The following is a 15,381-nucleotide window of genomic DNA, read 5'->3' as shown; positions in this document are numbered from 1 at the left end:
TTCACTCTCGCCTTTCCGCCGCATTCTTAAATTCTCTCTCCCGTCTGCTTCCTCTTTTCTCCTCCTCCGCGGTTTGCTCCCGCCGAAACGACTTTTGTTGGTGTAGTGTTACTGCTGCTGGCGCGCGTCCATTTATACCCACGCAGTGCGCTTCGCCGGTGCCTCTGCTGCTTGTGTTGTGAGAGAAGGGAGGACAGCATACAAGATGGGTATAAAGCTCCTCCTCCTTAATCAAAGATTTTAACCCGGTCACATGCGCTGACTCTGCTAAATGCAAGAGAATCTACTGGAAGGAGACGTTCAACGGTGAGGTACAAGAATCCTACCCCCCCGGCGACGTTCTGCTTCTTGGATGTAAGTCTGCATGTGTTACAAGTATATTGCAATACTTTTTGTCTCGATCGTACTATTACTGCCTGCTGACGTAGCTTCTGTGTAAGTTTGCGGCTCTTATATTATTGTTCCGCAAAAGGTGATGGAGGCGTTGAATAGATTTTGATCGGTGTCGGCCCGCCGTCAACGCTGTGTGTACGGTCAAACACAACCACGCATACGCACCAAAGTACTTACCAATAACGGAAACCTAGTAAGCATGCTCAGAGTAATTGCCTCATCCCCCCTAATCCTTCTTGAATAAGGGAATAACGGACAGCGAGTACGCATAATCACAGTAATTGCCGCATTCCCCGCCATTTTATTGGAGCATTCCTGCGTGTGCGCAGGGCTTGAATAGTGTCTGATAAAAGAACGTGCTCAGTGTACTATGCAACTGCTTGCACGTAATTATTTAACTTGCAGCACTCCGCTGCACTGTGCGTGCGCGGCATATTATAATCGGCGCATATTTTGCAATGTGGAAGTCGCATACAGTTCGACGTGCTGATGGCCGTGGAAACATATTTAGACATTTTTGCTGTCCCGGACGGTGACACGAGCCGCGTGCGTCTTCTCGCAAGCAAACTTTTACGTTGCACGGGCGGCGGAGCTTGCCGAATAGAAGTGCGGCCAGCTAGTTTATCTGCTCATTGTTTATACTCATATTATCTGACGCTGACCACTGAAAACGTAATAGAATGTGTACATACATTCCATATTCCATTGCAAAGTGCTGTGTAACGTGCCCTTTAGTTAGCAATAAGTTTAGCTCCCATAAATTTCTCTCTCTGCATGCCACATAGGCTAGCACAATTAGCAGACAAATGACAAAAAGGGACCTGCATCTGTTGCGCATTTATTTGTTGCCATTAAAATTTATCCAACCGCGGTCACATTCAGTGTGGTCGTCTGATACAGCATGTCATCAATATTTAAGGAAGGGCAGGCTTTTAGAAAAATAGATATCTTGCAGGATGGACAAACGAGGACAATATGTATGTGGGAAAGCAGGAACAGTATTTAACTGAAAGGGAACAGACATGTCAGAGTAATGAAGCACAGAGCAATATGAAAATACAATGGGTAAGAGGTGCTGAGAGGTATCAGAAAAGGAGTATTGGCACCAGGGATCACTTTCAGAAGGGGAGAGTTGTTCCTGAAGTCGGACCAGCGCTGCTAGAAATAAACCACTGATGCGGCAGTACACGGTGACATAAAGCGGAGATCACTGAAAGCTTGAGAAGCATAGAATAAATGCTGATAAGAAGGATGGGTATGGAGAATGGGCAAAACCGACGGGCAACGAAGGTAATAACTAAATATTTGTATAGGAAGAGTGCGGACTTGCAGTGGAGGAAGAGAGCTAGAAAACTGACCAGTAAGTGTACAGGATTCCAGAAAAGCATATATTGAGCATATTGAATCAATGGTCAGAAATGTAGGGGGAGAGTAATGTAAACTTAATGGGGAAAAAAGGCAATTGTTGGGATATGTAGAGAGCTTGCACTTGGGCCACAGTGGCTGCCATTCCAGTATGCAGGCAGAGTGTAACACGTCAGGAGGCATGGCGCACACGTATAATCAACTTATTGGTCCCTAGCTGCTTCACCCTGCACAATCGAAGCTGCTGTAGTACTTCAATGCTTCTGGCTTACAACAGTGTGATTCAGTGGGTATGTGTGTAATCTGTGTGCACCAGAAAAGAGCACATGTTTCTAAAAAGTTGGACTATTACTATATTGACACTTACGTATCACTGCATAGACTCTGACGTGGTGCAGCTTTTTTTTACTTGAGAAAAATTCAAAGCCTATAGATCCGTTGCGTGAGCACGCTTGCTGACAGTCAATGCACCAGTCTCAAAAGGTAACATATATCGAGGCTCTTCAAGCGGTTAGCTTGAAATTTCAATCTTATTCTGCTTGTATGTGATGGGCTATATAATTTGAACCAACGGAATCACTACACCTATGACTTTTTCAGCGAAGCTAGATTTTCGGTCATGCACATTTGCAGCACTGATTGCAATAACAAAATGTCTCTAATCACCATGCCACTTGTACTGTGGATGCATGTCTTTGCTTTCTCCAGTTTCATATCTGAAATAAAGCAACTTGAGTTCTTCATTACAGTGGTGGCCCATTATTGTAAAGGCGCAGATCAGCATGCACCCAGTGCACCTGCTAGAAATGTATTGCTGCTGTTAGGTGATTTTGATACTTCGGCATTGCTTCATGCGTTGCTTCATGTCTTTGCAGTCTTGTTGCATTTTTGTTAGCTACTGCAGGAATGAGAAAAAAGGTCCCCTTGAGTAGTGTCTCTCAGGGCCTTTTTTGCAAGTAGTTTGCAAACGCAGCGCAATTCTCCTATAGAAAAACAGATCCTATTGGAATGTCACATCAGTGCATGGGCGATGGCAGGATGTTTTTTTTTTATCTTATGGAGCCAAACTTGCTCATCCCAGTAGGGGGGGGGGGTGCATTTGTCCAGACGCCATGCTGGCAGAGGCACTGATGCCATGAGCCAGCACTTCTGCCAGCCAGATCAAGATCTTGGATTACTATAGATAACACATGTAGGTATTTGTGTTGGGGGCAAAAATGTTTGTGGTGATTATTTGATAAAGTAAGTTGGTGAATTTTGCCTTAATGCTTTTATTTGCTCAGACGCTGCATGGATGCTTGAAGATGGTACTTGCTAATCTATACTTTCTGTATTCTGAAGGTGAAACGCAGTAAAAAAAAAAAAAAATCTGCTCCTTCTCGGACAAGACTCCCATGGCCTGAAAGCTCGGGTGATGAGCTTATTGAGAGATGGTTGCTAAGGAAAGAGCAAGAAAATAGCAAGTCCCTGCGAAGAAAGGTCAGAAAGCTGGAGGAGAAGCTGAAATGGTTGAAGATCAAGATAGCCGCCTCCAGGATTTGCTGCACAAGAAATTTGGCAAGTTATAAACACTTTTCTTTTGAAATTTAAGCGAAATGGTTTGTTTTTAAGTTTTAAATGCAGTGATGTAAGCGCAGAATTATAAGCATTCTGTTTGATATGTGCTGACAGTAATCTGCATTATATATAGCTGGGTGTACGTCTCTGTAACATGCTGTAATAGCCTGTCATTACCTAACCAATAATTTTAATGTGTTCAATTTTGGACAGGCCAAAATACTATTTGTGCTTGGAGTCTTGTTTCAAACTTTGTTGTCATTTTGCCTGTAGCAAGCAATGTTTTCTAACAAAAATGTCAGAAATCGACAAAAATGTATAGTTACACCGGAAGACACCAGAGACATAGTCGCCGCTGGGCACCATCTGTGTTCACCGACCTTGAGTGTAGCCAGCAACTTTGGTGAATCAGTGATATTAGCTGTGGGAATAAGGTCTCTATTGACATCATCGCAGTCAGTTATTACTGTACTTGGTTGAAAAAATCCACTGTGCTAAAAAACACCAGGACTATACACTCTAAACATAGATCATACCTTATAAGCACAACTCTCTCATAACATAAAGAATGTCGCCCTTGTTATGAGATTACAGTGGTTTGTTCTGCACCCTTCAAATTGTCCAGATTTGCCTGTGTACAGAAAAAAATTGATTTGTCCCAGAGTATTGGCCCATTTCAGTTTACTATTAGGCACAGATCATGGCAAGTCCCCTGCATGTGCGGTTGTGTATGAGTTCCATTTATCTTGCAGTAAGGTGTACGTTGGCCAGATGGGCCGATGTATAAATGTATGTCTGAAGGAGCATTTGGAGGTCATATTGTCCGACACTTACTTGCACGTGGCTGTGCATTGCAGGAAATGCAACGAAGGAAAAAATAAGAATGGTGATAAAGATAGACAAGGCTGCTATCCGCAGTTCTCACAAACTAGCATTCTTTTCCATCATCGAGATAGGCTAACATGAGAACTTAAGAAGGCCTACTGTATCAGGAAAAAAGGTGCTAGATGCATCACCCAGCCTTTGTCTCCCTAGCAGAGTGTGCATTTTTATACCTAGATAAAATTTGAAACATAATCTTTTTTTTTTTTACTGTCTGGTGATTCTGCGCAGGTGCATCTGTTTGTTTCTCTGCATATATATCTCATCTGTTTAGTCAAATAACCATAGTTGTGAGTCTGCGCTTGTCCTGTTTTTTAAGCGTTTAGACGTCATCTTTTTTAGTGCAATGGATTTTTTCAACCATGTCTATATACCAACTCGCCCAACTTTCTACCTTATTACTGTACTTGTATTCACCTTGCAGCTGTTCTAGGCAATATGATTTCTTATTGTAGGCATCGATTTACTTGTGTTCCTGCAGCATATAAACTGTTGTGTCTACATTTTGAAAGTATAATACATGCAGAAATTGTGAGATGAATAAGGGCAGTAACTGCTTTCTATGATGCTGATTCACACAGCCTAAAGCCTAAGCCTCTGGTTTGTCCATCCAGCACAAGAGGTGCCGGCGGCACCCAAGATCACTTTGCACATTTGGAGCGAACACAGATGATGCCAAGCAGTGGCACTGTCTCTGTTGTCTTATGGTGTAAATGTAGATGTTGATGTCACTAGAGGGGGCCGTATTGCAAGAGAGAGTATGAATATCTAAATAGTACTAGGTACTGTTGAAGAATGTGTGCTGCATTGAAAATTACGTACTCTTACGGCACGCTTCGAAACTACAACTGTCATTGTGTACTAAAAATGCACTCTTTAGTTGTATTTCACGTCTTTTTGTACAGAAATTTGTGACAGTTGTGTGTACGGAATAGGATAGAATGTAGCACTGGATAAAGGTGGGGGCTAAGGATGCTGAAGCACAGAACCTTATCTCCGAGGATGTGAGAAGGGAGCCCGAACCACAAAGTATTGAATGTTGAGTGACAGATATGAAGAGAGAAAATCAGAATGAAGAGATGGGGCCCCCACCTGATCTTACTTTGTTTAGCTTTTGCCTTTGTCAGACCTTGTGGAGCTGCAAAAACAGAAATTCCCCTTCACTCGGGAGGTCTTTTTCTAAAAATAATCCATCACTCTCGTGCCAATCACAGTAATCACACCTTGTTTTTTTTTTTTTAGTTTGGTGTAGGGTAAAATGAAATGGGGTATTTACAGAAGTATAATATGGAAGTGATAGGAGGGACTTCCAAATTGGGGGGGGGGGGAGGTGGCATGCACTCTAGCCTAGGGCCCTTATTTCTGTTAATCCAGCTCCGAGAATGTTGCAAGCTGTGATGGCTGAAATTTGCATGGCCTGCTGATCCACTTTCCAATTTTAAAACATGAAACTGAAACAATTGCAAAAATCACTGAATTTGTGCAATCAGCACTATTAAAACTAATGCAGGATATGTTGCTGGGCTAGTTAGTGGTTATCGAGCATTATGGTATTGCAGTGCTGGCAGACAAGGACAAAAGGACGAGATACACTTACACAAATGTGCTGAACTTTCAACATGATTTTGGATGTTTTGATTCGCGCTTTACATTTGACAGAAGGGCATCAACGTGCAAACGCACCTACAAAGTAGATATAATCTCAGTAGCCACATGTTTCTTTTTTCATGAAAAATCTGGAAAAAAAGTTAAAGGCCAGGGCACAAAAACCAACATCGCACAAAAAATGCTAACGGGGCCGAAGCCCGAAGTGAAGGCAGCTTTTGATGCAAAAACTCGCAAGTGGCAAGTTAGCCACATTACCAGTTGTCATGTGGTTGTGGCATTTTTGAGAGGTGACCACTTTCCAGTTTAGAATTCCCAATGGCATCATAGGTTTCCTCCTTTTAAATCAATGACTGCGGCGAAATTTGTCAAATCACACCTTGTCATAGTCAATGCTGCAATTAAAACATCGTTTTTTTTAGTTTCCTTTATATTTTTACTTTTGTTACTGGTGCAGTGTATATTTAAACATTTAGTGTTTCCTGCAAGATATTACATGAAATGAAGAGCTAGAGCAGCAATAGTTGAGTGAATCTGAGAAAGTAGGAACCTGGGTGCAAGCAAAAAAATGAAGACATAGTAGATGCTTGGGCATGCTGGTTAGACATCGGTGCAGTGCATTTACGCTCAGATGTCTGTGTCTCCTCTCGTCCTCGTCGTGAATGCGCTGCACCGATAATAAAAAAAGCATCAAGCTAGGTCAGATGAACTCATTGATGAAGAGAAAGTTTATTCATGCTATCAGTAAACTGCAGCTCACTGGCAAAGAGAAAACAGGAACATGCCCATGTCTACTACTCATGACCTCAAGCTTCTGGCACACACACTGACTTAACTTTGTAGGGCATAGACGTGATCGAGCTTGTCTACAAAGCAAAGGAAGTGACATTTTACAGCAGGTTTAGTCTGTGTTCTCATTGAAGCAATACTGCATAAGAATAAAAGCAAGTAACAAGCACATTGCCCTAGACAATGCAGTTGAATGCTAGGATTTGTTCCACAGCATAATGCTGTGGTGCTGTAAATGTGGCTCATTAATTACTTCAAGGACATTGCCTGCTCAGCTGAAGTGATGGCCTTGCATAGATGGTCTGTGGTCTGGCTTCCTAACTAAGCAGACTGCAGTTGCAAGTGAAACCATCATGTACCATTTTGATTTCAACTATGTGTACACAATGCTTTCTACCAATTTTTATTCAGCTGTCAAAATGACTCCTCTTCAGAGTATCAATGAAAATAGACGAATGCTCCTTTTGTTGCATCCAGTATGCATGCACTTCACACTTTTAGTGTTGCTTCTGACATCCAGATATGAGCTTTGTGCCATAATTGCTGTATAGTAGCTGCAAACCTGACAAAGACAGCTTGTGAGATCACTGGGCTGTGCCAACTTTGCTGTAAAATTGATGCTGATAAGAAGTCCATATCATCATTCTTTGTCAATCTGCTATCACTTTCCATAGGCAGTGCCAAACTTAGAAGCATTAAAACAGTTTTGCTGAGCAGAACGTTCTATCACTAATAGGTCTTCAGTGTGGGACTTGCAGTGTATGACTTCCTTCAGTGCTTCTGCTATACAAGCTTTCCAAGCAACTTGAGCTAGGATTTCAAAAAGGTTATTTTGCCCTTACCTGATTATATTTGCTTAACTCCTACATTATTCCCTGCAGCCCCTAAGTGAGATATGCAAGGTTTTATAAGAACTTCAGAAAACACCTATTAAATTGTTTCTTGCACGGTATGCTTCACAAACTTCTTTTTTTTTGCATTTTAAAGCCTATAAAATATGAAAGAAAAGGTCACTTGATTAGGCGCTTGAGCTTTGCTATTATGCAGCTGTCGAGAATATGTAATGAGTGGGCAAGGTTGGCAGCAGTACGACTGTAGGCATGGTGACGCAACAGTGTTGTATATATTTGTATCTCTAGCCTGTGTCATGTGAAGGTGCAAATGCATGCCGCAATGACTGACCATTGCTGACTACAAAAAAAAAGAGCATTTTCATTCTCCTTTGAAATGCTCGGTCAGGAACATTCATTGTGCCATTGTGCAGTAAAAAGCAGGAATCCCAGTCAGTCACTGCATGCTTGAGAGCAGCACAGGAGCTTGGCATAAGCATCTGGTCACATGGCTTTTGTTTCTCATTCTGTGAATTTTAGAATGCAAGAAAGTACTGCATGAGAAATATAATATAGGAAACAATTTAATGACTGGTTTTCAGTGGCACTATACAAGTTTGCATATCCCACTCTGCCTCTGCAGCAAATATTTACAACTTTCAGTAATTAAGCTTACATAATAAGTCAGTTAATGGGGAATTAAAAATTACCCTAAGTTACAGTAGTCTATGTCAACATGAAACATCCAGTACAGTTGTCTCTGAAGTGCCTTTTGATTTTAAATCTTGGCTGTAGTTGTGCATGTTATGCATATCCACTGCTCAACGACTACTATAGTTTACCATATTGCCACTGTGCATCTGCATGGCTTTTAAAACTATTAGTGAGCATTAAGGCTGACAGCAGTATAAGAGGTAAGTTGGAAAAAAAAAAGATAAGTTGGAATCGGGTGGAAGTATTCCAGATGGCCTATTCCAGTGTTCCTCAAATGGGGGTCTGCAAAAATATTTTGAGGGCCTGCAAACACACATCTCCCCCCCAAAAAGAAAGTTTATGCAATAGATCTGTGCTCTGGCCTGGCAAGACAGCTTTGCAGGATTAAAAGCATGGAGTTTCAAAGCCAACTTGTTTCTCAAAGGCAAAGACACAGGAGAGGAGTATGGAAATTGAGAGTCTGCATACGAGCGAGGGATTTTTGTTGATGCAGGCATCGGTTAAACTCGAGCTCTTGCTGCACTGCTGGATGGGCTGCAGGCAAAACATTTGGGGTGGGAGAGTGAGCAGCGCAGTGTTGGAAGGAGTTCAGTCTTTTCCAGCAGCATACATACTGACATGCTGCCTCTGTCTATGTCCTCTGCAGCTGTGGCCCACTGGCTTATCAAGTGCACATTTTTAGAGGTCACTTTAGTATGGACCCTATCCCAGTTTGATCTCTTGGAACTGCAGCAACAACAGTCCTCACAAGAATCCCTACCCCCCTCTACAGTCAACTTTCAGTGGTTCACAAGAGGTCTCCAACCCATCCATTGCCGATAACCACTGATCTATTCATTAAGCTGTTTGCTACTTACACAGATCCCTTCCGTTTCTAGCTCTTTAGGAAACAGTGCGAACAATGCACTGAAAATATGCAAACAAAAGAGTAGTAAGGATGGCTTTTATTTATGGCTGTAGAAATCAAATAGCTAACCTTATCCATATCAAAAGGATTGCCTTTTTTTGTTCATCTTTCATGTCTACTGTGGCCCATCTATAAATAAACATGTGTGAATTCAGATTTCAGTTTGTTGTTTCACTGCTTTTCCTTTCCTTGTAGGTGTTGAATGCACCTGGGGACAAGGTACCTGTACTGGTAACAGCAAACTGCCGGGTAGGGGAATCACATATGCTTTCAACTCCTATGCTTGCACAACTACCTAACAAAGTCATAACACCCAGATTAACTTATAACTCTTTTTAATGTGCACTGCTTCACTTTGTTTCATGTTTCTTGCTATGCCATCCCATTTAAAAACTGGAAAGGATTGGCCAAGAAATCTATGTGTTCATTCATTCATGTTTTTACTATTGCTTGCACATCAGAGTTGTAAGGGTGGCTTTTCTTCGTGGCTGTAGACAACACATAGCTAACATCAAAACCAAGAGCAATATCTTTTTTTGTTCATTTTACCTTTCTACTGTGGCCCATCTATAAACATGTGTGACTTCGGATTTCAGTTTGGTACGTGTTTCACTGATTTTTCTCTCCTTGTAGGTTTCGAATGTGCCTGGGGACCAGGTACCTGTACTGGCAACAGTAAACGACCAGGTAGGGGAATTGCATATGTTTACCACTCTTATACTTGTCCAACTGTGCAGACAGAAATACGTAAGGAGGAGACCATAACCCAGAAAAACACCTTTTAACATTTGTTTTGTGTTTCTTGCTATGCCATCTCACTTAAAAACTGGGAAAGAAAGGTCAAGAAGTCTATGTATTCATTCATGTTTTTACTGTTGCTTATTACCATGTGCTTGGGTACACATGGAAATAATTACTTATTTCACCACATTTACTATATAACCTATATTAAATCACTACTTGGCTAGTGATCGAACTGTAGGGACATAAGCGGCTCATTGTATGGCGCATACAAGGTGAGCCTACTGCCGCTCGTAACAAGGAAAGCATAGAGGATTATTTATTTTGTTTATTAATATCGAAAATAACGAGTCATTTGATACTACAAATGTACCAGTTTGTGTTTTCTACGGTCTGCGATTTCTTCCAAAATCTTTGTGGTTTTTACTGAACTGTTCAAAGCCAATTTTCTTTAAAGGTGCTATCATGTAACACCTCTGAATTTTCTAGTCTAATGAAAAGTTAAATTATGTTTTCACACTGAAATTTTTTGCAGACAATCTGTGAACAAAGGTTTTTATCAGGCACCAAAAAGTGCCAGTAGAGTGATTTTTTTAACCGAAGATTCATCTGTTTTACATCTTTTTGCAAAACACATTAAATTGGTGAACAATACAAAGCTTAATCAGATTGTCATAACATGTATAACTTAGAAAAATATTTATAACTGCCTCATGACTGGTAAATATCCTTGCAAGATATATTAAGAGAAATTGCCTTTCGATTAAGGGTTCTTTAAAGTGCATATTTTATCCTTTATTGTCCATATTTTATTTTTGCATGCATGCGGAGGGTAATGCTTTTCTCTGTTCCATGCAGGTTCACATTGGCAATTGTGTGTACATTCCTGTAGAGAGATGGCAGTGGCTCCTGACGCTGCCCAAGGATTCTCTGTTTTTCAAAGAACCAGTGAAGGCTGCCTGTGTCTCAGAAACAGGAGTGTGATAGGGGCCCCGTGTCGCCGCTTTCCGAACTCTAGTCCATTCAGCCTCCAAAAAAGCCCTGACCTATCACAAATTGGCAGCTGTAACAAGTGAGTCCTTCAATCATGATCTAATTATCTTTTTTACAGTCAAGTTCATGTTGTTTTACATAAACACAGCTCAACATCCTTCACATTTGTGGAGAATTCATGTGTTCAATTCCATTTCTTTTATATTGCTGTGAATTGTTTTGGTGTTTCCTGACTGATTTCAATAATTTATTTTTACAATGATATAAAATTGACCATTTCTTCTCTTCGGACTTTTTTCTCACTTGTTGCTTTCCAGATGGATTTGTCGCATATATTAGCAGGAATGCTATTGATCAGCTGCCTCCAAGCAAGTGCATGCAGAAACTAAAGATATATTACAGAAATGCTGAAAGACGAACAGATGAAAAATGCAAGCTTGAAACTTCATATGTCATGTATATTAAAAGCCAAATAAATACTACCGAAAATTTCAGTCATTACCAGCCTTCTCTTATTGTATAATGTAGGACACCTGCTCAAATGTCACCACCTGAAAAGAAATTATATAGCTGTGGATTTCACGTCACCCTTCCTGCCCAAACCACCTATAATGCCCGTATTGCCCATAATGCCCGTATTGCCCATATTGCCCATAATGCCCATATCACCCATAATTCCCTTATGCCCATATCACACATATCGCCCATATACCCATATCACACATATCGCCCATATGCCCATATTGCACATATCACCCGTACTCCCCATATGTCCCATATGACACATATCCCCCATATCCAATAATACCGTATGCTCAAAATTCATATGGGAGATTTTCAGTAGAAGGTCGCCATTTGGAAGTTTTTTGACATTGTATCCTTGGCCTATTGCTTCAGTCAATGTCTTGGTCACGACAAAAGGAGATATTTGCCTGGCTGTTTTTTGAGGGTCTTCACTGTGCACCACGTGGAAGCGTGGGAATCTGTTTGCATTCTTTAGAAAGAAGTTTGCAGTTTCATCGGTCCGTCCCCTTTTTCGGGAACGATCATTGGAGAGCAAAGAAGAAGCCATACAGTAAGTTTTTGTTCAGCCGGGGTGGCGGCCACCCACCATGGAGCCCAACGAGGGGACGGGACAGGAACTCGCAAAGCAGTCCTGCCCACGCCAGCCATACACCCCGACTATAACCAAATATGGCATAACGCAGGGTGGTTAGCCACACAAGGTTAACCCTCGCCGCCTGGAAGTAGGAAGAAACGAAGAAGGTAAGAGAAGACAGGACAGTTGTAAGAGAGGGGATAGGAAAGTGAAAGATGGAGGGGAGGACAGGAAAAGGCGACTGCCGATTTCCCCCGGGTGGGTCAGCCCGGAGGTGCCGTCTGTGGGAAGCGTGGGCCAAAGTGGTGTGTTGCCTCCGCCGAGGGGCCTTAAAGGTCCAAACACTCGGCATCGGCTCAACCACCAGGATCCCCTTTTCCCCAGACACGGCGATGCCACGCACGGCTAAGCGTGGGTGCTTGGGGTCCGTGGTGTCGCACAGTACACGCAAACATCTGCTTTAACAGATGCCCCCTGCGGGGGGCTCAAGCTGCGTCGTGAAGTCAGACAAGTTCAGATCGCCTGCAACACCAGATGCTGTGAGCTTACTATAACGACCAGTGTAGAAGTGAGGGCAGTGGACAACAGAGCTCGTGGTCATAGGTAGTCATATTTTTCGCATTGAAGCCACTAGCCGATAAAATTATGAAATTTATCAGCGCTGTAGTAAACGGTCTGCTTTAGAACTGATTTAATGTCAATCCCATTGTCTCATAATGAAAGAACGAGAATATTAATTGTGGTGCCGCCTTAGCAGAGCCACATCTACAAGAATACTGGGACCCGCCTTGATTTTATCACAGTTATCACCACTTTCAACTTCTTAGTACGGATCAGCAATCCTCCAAGAGTTAATTCATTTCTTACATTTTTTTAAATCCCTGGGCTTATTATTTAGGCGCAGAAAATTATAGCACACTTTTCTGGCTCTGTCGCAAGGGCTACATGGACGGCTTGCAGGAAGTATGAAGTGCGTGACTGTGAAGGCCGTGCCGCCTTGGGATGATGCTTGAGCGCACTATTGCCAGACCCTGCATTATAATGACCTGTAAATTCAACTCCATTCTGACAATAACAGAGTCATGCACTTCGTTTGCCTTAACCATTTAGTATAATCATTTCCCTGACAGAGAGTTGCGGCGAGCTGTGCAACAGTGATTTGTCGTTTTGTTTTCTTACATCTCTCTTCCTTATCTGCTTTCGGAATTGCTCCCCTTTATTTTCGGCTTCTTTTTTTCATTTCATTTTTTTCTCTGTTCGCATTGAAGTTTTCTGCTGCAAGCATCACGTTGCTAGCTTGTGCGCTGTAACTGAGATGCCTTTAATTCTTTGGCCCTGTAACTCATTTTTCTCCTGTCTAAATTTAAATTTAAGGTTTACTTTGCGTTATGTTTTTGTACTGTGTTTGCTTTTTGGGACAGATTGATCGCTGTCCCAGCTTCGAAATGGGCTCATTTGGAACTGCCCTCCTGCGAAGAAAGCAGTGAATATTGCAGGCAATATGAAATTGTTTTGCGAGTATTCAGTACAAGATAACGTCCTCTGATAAAGGTTGACCGCCACGCTACAGATACAAAGGAACTGTATATCTTTTAGAGTCTATATTCTTTATTTACTGCCCGAGCTAAAAAGTTAGCCACTTTTGTTTTATGGTTCACGCTCTTTTTATTGCAATCGCATGACTTGCAGTGTAAAATGGTTATTTACAGTCGAACCCGGATCTATCGAATTCGAAGGGGATCACGAAATAGTTCGATATATCGATAATTCGATATACAAAAATCGGCTTGAGACTTCGCTTGCAATCGGGAAAATTGATACCGTATTTGTAGCGTAATTAACCCACTCCCACTCCTCCACTTTTGCCGACGATAATTTGAAAAAAAAAAAAAAGCGTTAGTCGGTGGCACGTCTCTGCATTTCGCCTGTCTCATCCGCAGTGCATTTATTGGCAGCGGGCCAAGGTGCTGTTGAGGGACAACGACACAGTGTTTATCTTTTGACTATACTTTTGGTGTTAGCTTATGCGGTGGCTGGAAGCGAACTTTGCAAAGTGCCCGTGATGGCTTGACTGCACAAGCGTGGTTCCTTTATCACGCCGCGCTTGGGGCGGCAGAACCCACTGCCACAAAATTATTGGAAAGCCTGATAGCTGTAATGCCGTTTGAAGCCGACGATGCTGCTGACCGCGTGCGTTTGTTGATTCATGGCTACAAGAATGGACGACTGGCAAAAAAAAATGAATGCACTTCCTAAATTCCGCAGTAGCCATAGCTTAGGCTACGCCGCACGTTCAACACGACTAGAAGGATGGATGTCTCTCGCAAAAAAAATTATTCCTGCAGCTCCTTAACGTCCGCAGCCGCCATAGCTTACACTGCTGCACGTTCAGCACAACGAAACAAGACGCGCATCGCACATCACCCTCCCCACAGAGGGCTCACAACACACTGTAGAAAGCGCCCGACATTGTCTGCCACGGGCTGAGCTGGCTTTTCGGCGCATGTGAAGCGTTTGATGCTGCGAATAAAGACCAAGAAAGAGAGAGGCAGGGGAGAAAGTTCGGAAGAAGAATGGGGTGCACACCCTTATGTTTCGTTTTATCGTATTGTTCCCCCTCTCCAGAAAACCACGGCTGCATCTGCTCCCTACCGGCCGTTGCCAAACTGGTTCTCTCTTGTTCCTTCACGCACAAAGCTTGCAAATGTCACATGCTGGCGCGCGGCAAATAACCGGAAATGCGCACGCCTTTGGGGAAAGGGTGCGGCGCTGCTCTCGATCAGCCAAGGTATATGATGAGCCGTCGCTTTCCTTCCGCGCGTGGCCTGCACAACGGCCAAGTGTACTGCGATCGTCTCTTAAGGAGGCGCACCTTCTGGCGCGGAGTTCAATATATCGAAACACCAGTGAAATTGGAGTTGCATATAAGGCACATCTTTCCAATGCTTTCACATTGGAATTTCAAGGGGATATTCCGTGAGTTCGATATAACCCAAACTCAAATTATCCGGGTTTGATATATCCAGGTTCGACTGTGTATGTAGAGGCCAAATTCCCAAAAGAATTCTAGCCAGAGCGCCGGTGAATGTGACCTTTGCTAGATTTCTTTTGGCCCACATTCACATATATGGTCTGATATTCACATCTTTGCATTTTTATGCTGTAATGTTTTTGTGTTGATTAAAGTACTCTAGATCTAGATTTTAATTTTCTTGAACTGAGATTTTCATGATTCAAAAATTTGTCCAAATCCCACTTCAAATGTCTGAGTGGGTGTTTTCTTTGTGATGATGCATAAGGCATTATTATACATGGATTACCATGCCATATTATTCTACGACATCTTCTTAATAATTTTTTACGAAACTTCTTTCTCGTGCTGTTTAGATTCCAGCTTCAACAGCCATTCTATGACTGACGTCAACGTGTACATGCTAAAGCCAACCCGTTCGTCCACCTGGCGGCTGAGGCCGCGAAGAATCAATGTATCCTTTCGCGCATCTAGG

The 15,381-nt window shown here is 42.4% G+C and overlaps 1 protein-coding gene across 1 annotated transcript; it reads left to right on the top strand.

Annotated features, from left to right (window-relative positions):
• Window positions 1-111: 111 nt before the first annotated feature.
• LOC146180786 (uncharacterized) lies at window positions 112-11,255 on the top strand. Its single transcript, XM_084576142.1, has 6 exons — window positions 112-354; window positions 3,100-3,315; window positions 9,238-9,291; window positions 9,676-9,729; window positions 10,642-10,855; window positions 11,094-11,255. The coding sequence occupies exons 2-6, from the start codon at window positions 3,264-3,266 to the stop codon at window positions 11,113-11,115; spliced, it is 396 nt and encodes a 131-aa protein (XP_084432268.1). The 5' UTR covers window positions 112-354; window positions 3,100-3,263; the 3' UTR covers window positions 11,116-11,255.
• Window positions 11,256-15,381: the final 4,126 nt, after the last annotated feature.

This window comes from Amblyomma maculatum, chromosome 8, assembly GCF_055883805.1.
Source record: "Amblyomma maculatum isolate TAMU_Amacu chromosome 8, ASM5588380v1, whole genome shotgun sequence".
Classification (NCBI taxonomy): Eukaryota; Metazoa; Arthropoda; class Arachnida; order Ixodida; family Ixodidae; genus Amblyomma; species Amblyomma maculatum.
Note: the sequence above shows the minus strand (reverse complement) of the source record. Positions and strands in the feature narration are given on the sequence as shown.